At 39.5% G+C, this 12,776-nt stretch overlaps 1 protein-coding gene across 1 annotated transcript in view; it reads right to left on the reverse strand.

The window, feature by feature from the left end:
- The window catches only part of SLC13A1 (solute carrier family 13 member 1), a 91,418-nt gene extending 80,977 nt beyond the window's left edge, over positions 1-10,441 (reverse strand). The window contains exon 1 of the mRNA XM_054564554.1: positions 10,343-10,441. Coding sequence (XP_054420529.1) covers positions 10,343-10,441 — 99 coding nt within the window. The remainder of the gene's footprint in view (positions 1-10,342) is intronic.
- Positions 10,442-12,776: the final 2,335 nt, after the last annotated feature.

Below are 12,776 nucleotides of genomic sequence, written 5' to 3' on the forward strand. Positions count from 1 at the left end.
CTGTATGGAAGTCCAACCACCAAGGATTTAAGGAAGCCATATTCATCTAGGTGGGTAAAACGGGTGGAGACACAGTTGTGGTGTAAAGGATGCTGTGTGGTGTGGAGAGGAGGTGCGGCCGCAGCAGAACAGGCAGTCTACATTCACATATGGATGATAAAAATCTGGAGGGATACTTTAGGAGCAAGCAATAGCAGCCCCAGGCCAGACCACAGAGCCTAGGTCTCCAGCTCCAGGAAGATAAAGTCCCATAATTTCCAGCCTGTAAAAAACAGTGGGGGTTAAAGCAGCAAAAGGTACTGCCAGTTTCTCAGGAGGATCTGTTTACAGGGCTTAGAATATACACAAACCCGCCCACTCTGGGATTCACTACCAGACAACAGTTGGAAGGGCACCAGTCACATATGGGAAGTAGATGAAGTGACTGGAAATGGGACAAGTGCCAGGCAATCCCCCAGAAGCGAGGCAGAAACACTGTCCCCTCTCAACCCCTCCTCCTACACAGATCCACAAAGCCATGAGGCAGGTTGCCCCACTCTGAAGAATACCTAAGGCTCCACCCCATACAACTTGACAGATGTGCTAAGATATGGAGTCAGAGCAGCTCTACCTAATACTCAGAACAAACACAGAGAGGCTGCCAAATTGAGGAGACAAAGAAATATGGCCCAAATGAAAGAGCAGAATAAAACACCAGAGGAAGAAGTAAATGAAATGAAGATAGCCAACCTACCAGATGCAGAGTTCAAAACACTAGTGACCAGGATGCTTACAGAGCTCATTGCATATAGCAAAAGCATAAGGGAAGAAATGAAGGTTACACTAAGTGTAATAAAGAAAAATCCAAAGGGAACCAACAGTAAAGAGGAGGAAGCCGGGATTCAAATCAACAATTTGGATCATAAGAAAGAAATTAACATTCAACCAGAACAGAAAGAAGAAACATGAATTCAAAAAAGAAAAAATGAGGAGATATAAGACTTTTGGTACATCTCCAAAAGTGCCAACATCTGAATCATAGGGATACCAGAAGGATAAGAGGATGGGCAAGAAACTTAATTGTCTTACTGTAATTTGAAATTTAATTTTCAGATTTATCCTGGGTGGCAGTGGTCTTTTTGTCTTTGTGTGTGTGTGTTTCTTCTTTCTGCATTCATTATTCTTCATCTAGAAGTTCTACAATTGCCTCCAGCCAGTTCCTAGCTTCCAGCCCCAAATCTGCCTTATCCTGGAAGCCTGAGGTCCTGTCCTGCCAGGTAAATACAAAGCCACTCTCCAGCCTTTAACTTACGACATCGAACTGGACTCTGATGCCAGAATGGTGTGGGGCACTTGAGGCCATAGTTTCTCACCTTCACTCCACTTGTTTGCGTTTCTGACCCATTCTGATTACAGAAATAGTTACTTACTTTGTATTTAGAGTGGAAAAGGGAGTTTGGGTGTGGGTGGGACATTTAATTGTATAACCTTCATCTAGACTCTTGATCATAGCTTTCAAAGGTAGAAAGCTTATTTAAAAAGAGAAGATGTTTGTCACGTAAAACAAATCTTTTCTTCTGATTTATGATTAAGGAAGAGAATGGATTCTTACTACATGCCAGATACAATCGTTGGTGTTGCACATGAATTTCAGTGTTACTTAGTCTCCACCAAAATTTCATGTTGCTCTAAGGATCAATTATCACATTGTTAGTATGTGGTAGAGTTGGGATTCAATCCAAACATAAACTCCCTGAGAGCTACCTCATTTTACTTACTGCCCTATTCCCAGCACTTAAAACAGTGCCCTATGTGTAGTGAGTGTTCAGTAATATTTAATGAATGACTGAATGTTTCTCTTCTGTGTTGTTTCTACCATTGCTTTTATTCATGTATCTGGATCCCAATATGAAACAATCAGTCATTACCCTAGGCATAAGGTTTGTTAGCATAGGAACCTCTTCGCTTTGCCTCGTTCTCTTTTCTGTTTTATTTCCTACTTGTCTGGTACCAGATATCTTGACCCTCACCCCAGTGAGTGAATGTCTTTACATTTTTTCTGGAGCTCACATCTCTCTTGTCAATAAACTAGAATTGGAACTAAAACTTTTAGCTGGATACACTAATTTCCCATAGTTGACCGTCTCCCACTTCCTTAGGCCCCATTGGACTATATCATAGTCATATTTCATCCTAACCACCTCAGCTACACGCAGCCAGGGCACTTTCTGCACAGGTGGGAAAGGTAAATCAAGCTCTGACTAGGCAATTTGGATAACAGCTACCCGCTCCCCAGCCCCCGCCGACCAACTTCTGACTGTCAAATTATCTTGGTTGATTATACTTAAAAATCACTTTGGTTCTGTTTTAAATTATAGCTCCAGATGGAATTGAAATAGAAATTAGGGTTTAAAATATAGTTTTTTCACTCTTTCCCCCATTTTTAATGACATAGTGAGTGATATTAGGAAGAAATTTGGCTGCTGAATTAATATATATGTAGACATGATCTCTCAGCACAGTGTGAGAAAGTAGGACCAATCTCACAGGCCTCACTCATTACAATTGATTTTCTAAAGAGAATACGAAGAAATTAAGAAAGGAGAAAATGCATGCATTCTAAATCCGTATGCTACAAGAAAAACACTATTATTATTTGACAGAGTCTCTAAAGAGCTTTGCATGGTTTGTGATATACCGACCTAACCCTAATGCTGCAATGATTTCTCAACACCTAATCCATGTACAATGCAAAGCTTGAAATGCCTTGAAATATCCTCATCTTGGAAGATGGAGAGAAAGGAGGGGTTAAACTACAAAGTCAAGAAAAATTAACTAGCATTTCTTGTTCATTTTTAGCCCAAATGGAAATGTGGGAAAGGCAATTGGTGGCTGCATTATGCCAACTACTGGGATATTTTTAACTCCTTTTCATTTAACCTCTGCAACTAGTTAGCAATGGAGACACACTGTCTTTACTCCCCATGCACACAGTAGACCTAGAAATAGACTCAGGGATCAGGTAGTTCTCCAACCTGATTACGCTTTAGAGTCTGATCAAAATGCAGTCCATGGATTAACTGCTTCAGACGCATTAGGAGTCTGTTAAGTGAGCAGCATCCTGGGCTTCACATCCAGAGACTGCAATCTGAAGCAAGTGCCTGAAGTAAATTTGGAGAAGCTGATCCACATAGATACATTTAAAACTCTTTTAAGGGTCCCGCTCCTTTTGCTGATGAGGAAATGAGCCAGGGTAGCACAACAGAATCGTCTGGGGAGTTTTTCAGAATATGCTAGATAAAAAAGCAATTGAGGCTGCACCAAGGCAAAACTCCCAAAATCTCAAGTTTAAGCAAAGTTTATTTCTTGCTTACGCTATTGGTCAGTTACGAGTCGTGGTTGCTGTGCAATCTAGGCAGAGAGGACTCATCTCAGTACACACTTTTGTAATAGCAAACACAAGAACGGTAGAGTAAGGCGACCCATGTTCAAGATTTTAAAGGTCTGATGTAAATACCACTAAAGGAGTAATGTCATATGGGCGTTGGGAGTCAGACAGACTTGTGTTTAAATCTTCCTGCTCCCTTCACAGACTGTGTGACTTCGGGCAAATTTTTCTTAACCTCTTCGAGTCTCTGCTCATCTGTAAAATCGGGCTGATAGTACTATTTCTAATGGTTGTTATGAGGCTTATAGTAGACATGCACATTAATTATTGTTACCAAGTTAAGTATAAAAATATATTATGGAAGGAAAAGTAAAGCTTGTGGAAGAGACACCCTTCTGTTATGCTAGCATTCTTGTCTGTCCCTTAGTAACTCTTTTCACTCTTTTAGAAGTTCTTTTCTTTTATTACCTTCTCTCTCCTGCATCCTATCCTTCCTACAAAATCTGGCTTTATTCTCCACATCCTTCTGTTATGAAAGATCATCAGTTCATCTATTCAGCAGAGTTATCAACTATCTATCACGTGACAGGCACCGTGCTTGGTGCTGGAGAAACAAATTAAATAATATGTTCCATGTTCTTTAGATGGGAAGCAAAAAAATAAAATAAAATGGAATATGCACTCTAACGAAGGCCAATGTACCCACGATGCAATGAGAACACGGAGGATGCTCCTCAGTGCACGTAACAGCCTGAGTTGCCTTTGCCAAGAGGAGAGGGCATGAGAGGATGCAGCATCTGCGAGGGCAGAGGCACTAGTCATGGGTATTCTAGGGCTGCAAATAGAGAAATACTGCTAGTGTGGAAGATGTGAATGGGGCAGAGAGGTATTGGGGGTTTTGGGGAGGGTTGTTAGGACAATTAAATGGCAAAATCTTAAAGATCCATCCGTGTATACACGTTTGGTTTAAATATTTCTCCCTGAATGCAAAAGGGGTCCCCTGAATAAGTTTGAGCAGGGGGATAGGACCAAGCTGGTATTTTAAAAATAGTACTCTGGCTGGAGACTTTGCGGGAAGAGTGTGAAAATCATCTATAAGGGAAAGAAATAAAGTCAGTCTCAAGAAGGTAATGCCAGCTGGAATGAAGATGGGGAAGCAGATTGCGGGGGGTGGGGGTGGGTAACATGAGCATAAGAGGTAAAACAACACCGACTGACTGATGAGCACTTAGGAATAACGGGCATCTGAGAGGACACATATTTTTCAGGCCTCAAAATGGGGCGAAGGGTAGCAGATACTCTGAGATAAAGAAAATAGGAGCAGCAGGTCATGGATAAGTAGGACTGTTAGAGGTTTATCCACCTGTTAATTACACATTTATAACACAAATAGTTTGTATTTATATACAACCTTATTGTATGATTGATGTTTATATATTGACTTTTCAGCAATTGTACAAGCTACTTGAAAGCATTAATATTAACTTAAACATATGCTTAGGTCCGACAGTTCACTTAGCACAACACTTTGGGCTTAGCAATTTCTCATAAAATATTCATGAGATAAAAATATATCAAATTTAGATTTTCTTGGTTTTGTTCATCTATCACATTACTATTAACATGAGTTCTATTTTCTCTTTTTTCTTGCCCTCCATCATTTTGATGTGCTCTTGTGTTTAAAATATTCACTTTCTTAGAGTTTATAGCATTTTCCCCTTTATCTTATATCCTTACGATATTTTAAAGCAATATTTAAAGTGATATCATTGTTTCTAATTAAAATATTTAGTTATTTGATTTGACCCTTTAAAAATTCTTTGTTTCCTTGGAATATGCTCCCCTCCCTCTTCTTCCACTTGTAGTTGATTTAAATCCTCGCCCCTCATTTTCATTTTCTTCGTCAGAGTTCTAAGTAGATCTTTCATCCCTTCAAAGTTTACAATTCTTTACAAGCACTATGTTTCTCCCATCTGTTTAGTTTATTTAGATTCAGTACCATTAGTCTCTCATCATGTATCATTTCTTTTATTATAATTTCTATTCTAACTTTGAAATTCATGATGTACAAAATGAATACGTTGTAAAGGAGACTGCATATGAAAGAGAGCCGGACTTCAGAGCTGGATTGCCGCCTGCCTAACCCATGCCTTCTTGCAAATAATTTTGTTACGTGACTTGTCTGGGTTTAGGGCTAAGGCTTGAGGCTTGGGTGGGCTTCTTGCTTGAATCTTTGCAGGGCACTAACGCCCTGCTGCATTGACTCTCTCGTTCTCTTCTCTTTTCAAGTCTCTCTTGGTGTAAAATATTTTCTAGAGAAATCCAGCAGTACCTGAGAGAAAATCGAAAACTCGTCTTGGTTTTAAGAGTCAACCAGGAAATGCTGCCCAATATCCGTGTGACTGTTCCCCTGTCTCCTTTTCTTTAAAAGGGTCCTAATTAATGGATGGACTAGACAGATGGAGGTACACCTGGAAGATATGCACTCTACAAAAAATATTACTGTTCAGTTTTTCTTCTCTTACTGCTCCTCACACAAACCTGGCTTTCTTTTTCATCATTTTGTTTCATTAGAGAAACATAAAGAAAAGCCAAGAGGTGGAAAAATAAGTAAGGAAAGATCACAGAGTACTGAGAAGAGTAAAAATGAACAAGATGTTAGAAATAGTCATAAAAGAACAATGTTGCCCAGAGAATATCCCTGGAAGTATGGACATAACCGAGGCCAGTTTTAACAAGTTTTTTTTTTAAATCTACGAATATTTAAGAAATTTCTCCAAAATTTCTCTCCAAAATGAGAAAAATTCAGTGTCATTATTTACTTCATTCAAATATTTATGTAAATAGCAATTGCATTATAGGCTTGTTTTACTCACCAGTAACTACTAATTGGGGAAAGACTAAGGCTACCCTGATGTATTTCTGTGATTCAGTGTTAAGCAATAAGGAAGTACAATGCCATTAGTAAAGCAGCATTTACAACAATGTATTGGGAGTATAGTTATTAGCACTGTGAAAGCTGCAAGGATACAGTATTCAGTTGTGGTTGAGATTTCTGGCTCTAGAGCCAGAGAGATGTTGATTAGAAATATTAGATAGGACAAGGGTCTCATAGTATGGGCCATTCTTAACTAAATGCTATTCTTGCTAAATGTTAAAATGTAGCACAGTGTTTTGCAGGCCAGCAGTAAACAGGATGAACTGGACAGGAACCAACCTGATAACTGTAGCCAAGAGCAAAGAACAAATCAACATGTAATTGACTAGAGAATGGCTGAGCACCCCAAATGGCCAAGGCCTTGAGTTCAGTTACAGAAACATTTATATAGCCACATTTTGTCAACCTATTTACTTGTTTCTGTCTCTGTTTCTAATCTGCAAAAATGGATAATAATAAAACCCAACTCATAAAGATAAAATTTGAGTTCCTGTTTGACTTATGCCCATGGGCTTCTAGGGCGAGGCACATTCTCCTTTGCTATAAAATAACATCTCCATGAAAATTAAAACACAGTTCTAAGGTCTCTCCCAGCTTAAAGATATTAAGATGCCAACTTAATACCATGACTCATAGTGAGCATTTGATATGAAAGGGAAGGATCATCATATTCTGACAAGCTGACAATGACCAGCTTGTATAGCTGGGGTTCTGGGACATTCATCAAATGTCATATAGGACAACTGACCGCTGCTTCAGTTCTTATGCGCTGATAGTGGAGAAATAAAGTATTACTAAGAGAGTCACTTTGAGTCAGGAGGCTATTAAGGAAGTGGGGCCAATGAGTATCTTGAGTCCCAGTTCTCAGGACTGCTATTAAGTTGCTATACCTTGTTGCTAAATTCAGCTCAAGGCTAAAATCATAAATATCCTGTAATAACAGCTGTGGTGTGGACACACAGAGACTTTACCTCCCCCTTGTAATTTTCATCCCCCTTGTTTGCATATTGGAACTAACAGATTACTATTAACCTTGTCAGCAATCCTTCATTTGCATGAAAGAATTATATTTTGTTCTCTCCAGAGCACAGTTTGAGTTGTTACCTGAATCTGCCTATCCTGGATTACAATCCTTTTGCTAAAATAAATGGCTTAAGTTCTTTATTACAGCCTGAACCTCTCTTCTGGTTAATAAGGCCCACCCCCAGTGATTAAAATCACTGCAATTTTCTACCTTAAAGACATTGAGTAGCATGAGGTCAATTGAGGAAATGGCTATATTACCTCTTCCATGGTTTAAAGCATTATCATGAAGAGAAATGCCTGAGTTGTTGATAAATGATTATCGAGCCATACTTTACGTAAGTTTTCAAAATAGAGGGTTGGCCCCGCTGGGTGGCTTAGTTAGTTGGAGCATCACCCTGTGCACCAAAAAGTTGTGGGTTCAATCCCTGGTCAGAACACATACCTACATTGTAGTTTCAATCCCTACCCTGGGCACATATGGAGGCAACCAATCAATGTTTGTCTTTTGCCTATCTCTCTCTCTCTCTCTCTCCATTCTTCCCCTTCCTCTGTCTAAAATCAATATAACATACCCTCAAGTGAAGATTAAAAAAATAGAGGGTAAATCTTTAACAATACAAAATATAAAAAAGACCAAAATAAAACCACCGTTAAGACATAAATTAGGAGTTCTGACAGAACACAAGTTCAAATCCAGTTTCCACAACATCCATGTGACCTTTGTTGAATCACTTGCCTTGAGCATCATTTTCCTCAAATGTAAAGTGAGAATGATAAAACATAGGTGATTGTCATATTGTTTATAACAAGCTTAAATAAGATAATTTAGGTAAAGCTGGGTGTCTCCCTTCATTTTCCCTTTGAACATTGCGTTGAAAAACCACTGAAGGGATCTCATCATTGTTGCCACCTTTAGGTGGAATTAAGGTAAGGGTTAAGGTCGATCTATACAAATAATTCATAACCAGTAGAAAAATGAAAAAGAAAGTCATTAATTCATTGCTTGTTGGTTCTAGGTCATGTAGATTTATTGTGTTTTTATAAATCAAAATTGACTTTTCGTTTTGCTTGAATCTTTAATTGTTCTGTTTCTGTGTATGTAGAAGCAGAGGGTTCTCCACATTGGTAACCCGAAAGTTACCATAAATTGTTTTACATTGATGTCAAAGTAAGCCTTTACTTAAATTTTATACCCTTCAAAGGCCCATATTCTCTGGGGGGAAAAATCTGCTTTCATTGTAAGCAACAGTTAAAATAATATTCTTTGAATTTAATTGGCAGTTGAAATGATTAACGTGTATTTATAGTACCCCCAAAAATGAAATTATGTTATTGGACTAGGAAAAAAACCCTCTCATTAACGTTACTTGATTTTTAACAAATGAGCTGATTAGAGGGAAAGGAATGAGGAACGCAGTTCATTAAATGCCAAGCCCCTGGTTTCCTCACCTAATGTACTCTTATCACAGCACCTTGAAAAAAAAAAATCAATGACTACATTTCCTAGCAAGCATATACTTGCCAGTTAATGAATGAATCATGTACTGCAATCATTGCTTTTTATTTATTTACTTGTTTTCTCTTTCAAAGAGTTTATATTCGTTTGCTCTGAAAATCATGGAAGATAATCAAAGTGTCCTGGGCTTGTATGTCAGAGAAGCAGCACAGGTGATATGCAATCATGGTCAAAACTTGTCTTGATTAGCTTAATTTCTTTTCTTTTCTTTTTTTTTTTTTTTTTTTACTGCTGTAAAGTAAGGACCTATGCTGCGACTGACCAAGAGATATTACACTATAACAGGGGTCCAGATACGAACTAGGATGTGCTCATGGTAGGATGCAGCTAGGTATAGGGGACTTCAGGATCAGGGGAGTTGGAAAGAGGCCATCCTGCATGCTAGACTCAGTAACAGGTCTCCAAGGAGGGTTGGAGGTGGGCATTCAGATTAGAGCCTCTATCCAAGGCTCAAATTTGTCCTCTAGTGGTTGCCAGAGACTCATAAAGGACTGATCAGAAGTAGCTGGAGTGGGATGGGCTGGGAGGAGAGAGGAGGGTTATCACCCAGAATTTGCAAAACAAAACCAACCCAAACAAAAATAATCTGACTATGCCTGCTGTTTTCACTAGAAAGTCTGTAAGGATCTGGGCGCTTGGAACAATGTTTGACCAGAAGGGGTGGGGAGTTTTTCCCTCCCCTTTCCCCCAGAGGACTAGGAGGCCTCAGTCCCAGGAGAGGCCCAGCCTGAGAGGCTGCAGCTGGGCGGTTGCCCCTGGCAGCAGACAAGTGGCAGCTGCTGGCAGCGGAGGCTGGTGCCTTTGCCAGGTTTGCCAGTAGAGGAGACCTTGGCAGAGTCAAAAAGGATTTTTCATTAGCTCTCATGGATTTCCCTCAGAGTCCCAGATCGGTGTCTTAACTTCTAAGGGAAACCGGAGGGTCCATGGTATAATAATGACCGCAATTCTCTTTTAACGCAGAATGGTTTAACTGATTAATATTTGCTTTTCTCTACTCAGAGAAAAGGAGTCATAGTGGGAATTGCACCAGCTGTGAAGTCAACACATTTGGGGAGACCCACGCTGCCCCTCTTGCTGTATACCAGCCACGGCTTTAGTGCTTGACGAGTCGTTTAATTGCCACAACAAGCCTGTTACTGCCCCAATCTTACATATGAGAAAACAGAACCACTGAGAAGTTCAGTAATCTGCCCAGATCACATAGCCTGGATGTGATCAGTCTGGGACTTAAAGTAGAGAGCCTGGCTCCAGGGCCTCTTAACAGCAAGTGCCACTCATCATGCCTGGCACAGAGAAGGTGTTCACTAAATGTTCACTGATTCAAATCATTATATTAAAGGATTGAAAATGCACTGAGTTTATCACTTTGGACTTAATAGACTTACTACACTTAAAAGCAAACAGAAAAATGTTTACAAGTATGCTAAAATCTGGACCAACAATGACAATTAAATAAATCAGGAAACCCACCAGCCTGTTCTCCAGGGTCACTTACCTTTGTCTGGAGGATGAGAGGCAGGGGCAGGAAAATCAATATAGTGAAAACTGTGAGGATAAACCGGCGATAAACCAAAATTTCACGGAGGAGTTTCATTGTCCTGAGCGGGTGCCTTTGATAGTGTTCTCATCAAAATGAGGCTGAAGTTAAATAACCAGCCTGGATTAATATTTCTCCAGCTCATCATCTTCACTTGCTGCCCTAGACTGACCAACGTGAGTTAAAATTAAATCTCAATCTTTATTGTTTTACTGTCACAATTACTATGGAAAGATAAGCACAAGATTGTTTGTAAGAAATCAAAGACCATCTCCTGGTAGGGCTACTGAAAGGTAAAACTTCTTTCGCTATTTTGTCTTCACATTAAGTGGCCAAGCCTAGGAGAAAGCAAAACAGTAAGGTTGGTTGAGTTTGCCCAAAATAAGGCTCCTCCACCCCTTCCGATGTTCCCTGCCTTCTGGGCTCCTAACAGGAGTAGTTACCACACAGAGGCAGTACCTTGACTGGGTACCTCCAGTGCCCTGTCTGAGGAGGCACATTTTTGATGTATGAACTGAAACAGCATTTCCAATAGCAGGACTTTCAGTGAAGGGGAAAGTTTTGGGTACAGGGGGTGTTTCTGGAACTTCTCAGAAAAAGTTTGAAGCAACCTTCTACACTGCCCATGTGAAATTGAACCACTGAAGAACTCCTGACCTCTCTCATTCAGGAAACCTTGGTTCACATTAAAAAAGTAAGTAACACTGCTTCTGCAACTGAGTAGCATTTTTCTCCTCAATGTCACACTCAATTGCACAATAATTTCCTCATGGTTTGTGTATTTCCTGGACACTGTTCCCTCTTTGGATAAGAAACCGAAAGTTATTGTAAAGTCTTGTGTAAGCAATCCCCTGCAAGACCTTTTCAGTACTGAGTTGATGTTGTGTTGATGCTGACTAGATAATCACCAGAGAGGCTGCACAGAGATGAGTCACTGGGGGGAGGGGGACTGATGTGAGTGTGTGTGTGTGTGTGTGTGTGTGTGTGTGTGTAGGTGGGGACTGTTCTGACAGTGGTATGGAGGATGTCTTCTGAAACTCCTCAGGGCTAGGGACTCTGGTTTGTTTCTCACTGTGCTCTAAGTTAATCATCCAACAAAGCTCAGCTGAGCAACTGCTATGCACCCAGCCCTAGGTAGAAACAAGACATTTCCTTCTATAATTTATAGTTCTTCACTTTTACCTAATTTATGGTGACCATTTAGACCTTATTTCTAATTCCACACTAATGTAACTCTGCTTTCTTTTCCCATCAAGGCAGATAATTCTTTCACCAACACTCACTGCATTTTTAATGTAAAGAAAAAGCATCTTTTTCCTCTAAAAGTTTAAATTTCTTAACATATGTTACACATAGTGATTTAGGAAAATCAAAATAGTAAACAGAAAAAGTCTCCAAACCAAAAAGGCATATTACATCTTGAATTTCTCAGATGAAAGAGAGGGTAATTATAAATAATAATAATAATAACAAATAGTAACAATTAATAGAGTAATAACTGTGTAAAGTCATATTAAAGGAACTGAATTACTTAAAGCAGTTTCAATACTTTTTCTATGTAACAGTTCATCTTTTTTAAAAAGACTAGTTTTTGAAGAAGCCATTTCTGTTCTCAGATGTCCCTCAGTCACCTAGTGAGAACATGTGAGCCTCACTTTCTCATTGGAGAGGGTTTTGCTTCATGATATGACACCAGAAATAAAAAGGCATTTGTGTGACATTTAATGGAAATGAGGAATTTGAAGTGCAGGGAACAACAGTATTCACACCAGACAGGGGCTAAAGGAAAAGCGCCTGACATCTGCCGGTGCCTCCTTTCTGTCCGCACTTCCCGATTTTCGCGCCCATTTCTCACCAGATGAAGGCTTGCAGGGCCCTCATCTTATGGTCTGTGGTTCGAGCCTGCTCAGCCTTTTTCTCTCTGTCCACCCAGTCTCCTCAGCAGTTTTCTCTCCACTGTCACAGAGAGAAAAGATTGAAAAATCACTCACACTAAACACAAATGATGGATATGAGCTCCATTCCTCTGCACAAGTCACCAGGGAATGAAACTCTAACAGGAGACTTTGGGTCTCTTGGAAACATGTCTTAGGGTATCCTTTAAATCACATGATGTTGTTAAGCAGTTTCACAATTAAATGTCATGTCTTTTTTTCATACAGAAAAACATAAATATCTCTTAATACATCACAACTCTGAGGTTTTATCTATCTGACCTAAAATGAATCATACCATTGTGTAATCATGATTAATCCACTTAAAACATGCTTTTTACAAATAGAAACAATACTACAGATATCATGTATTCACTTGCAGATATCTACTATGTGCTAGGGAGTTTACATTTACCAGCTCAACCTTCAAAACTCAATACAAGGTATGTATGTGTATG

Source organism: Pteronotus mesoamericanus, unplaced genomic scaffold (assembly GCF_021234165.1).
Source record: "Pteronotus mesoamericanus isolate MK-2021 breed Mesoamerican mustached bat unplaced genomic scaffold, CSHL_Meso_final scaffold_85, whole genome shotgun sequence".
Taxonomy (NCBI): Eukaryota; Metazoa; Chordata; class Mammalia; order Chiroptera; family Mormoopidae; genus Pteronotus; species Pteronotus mesoamericanus.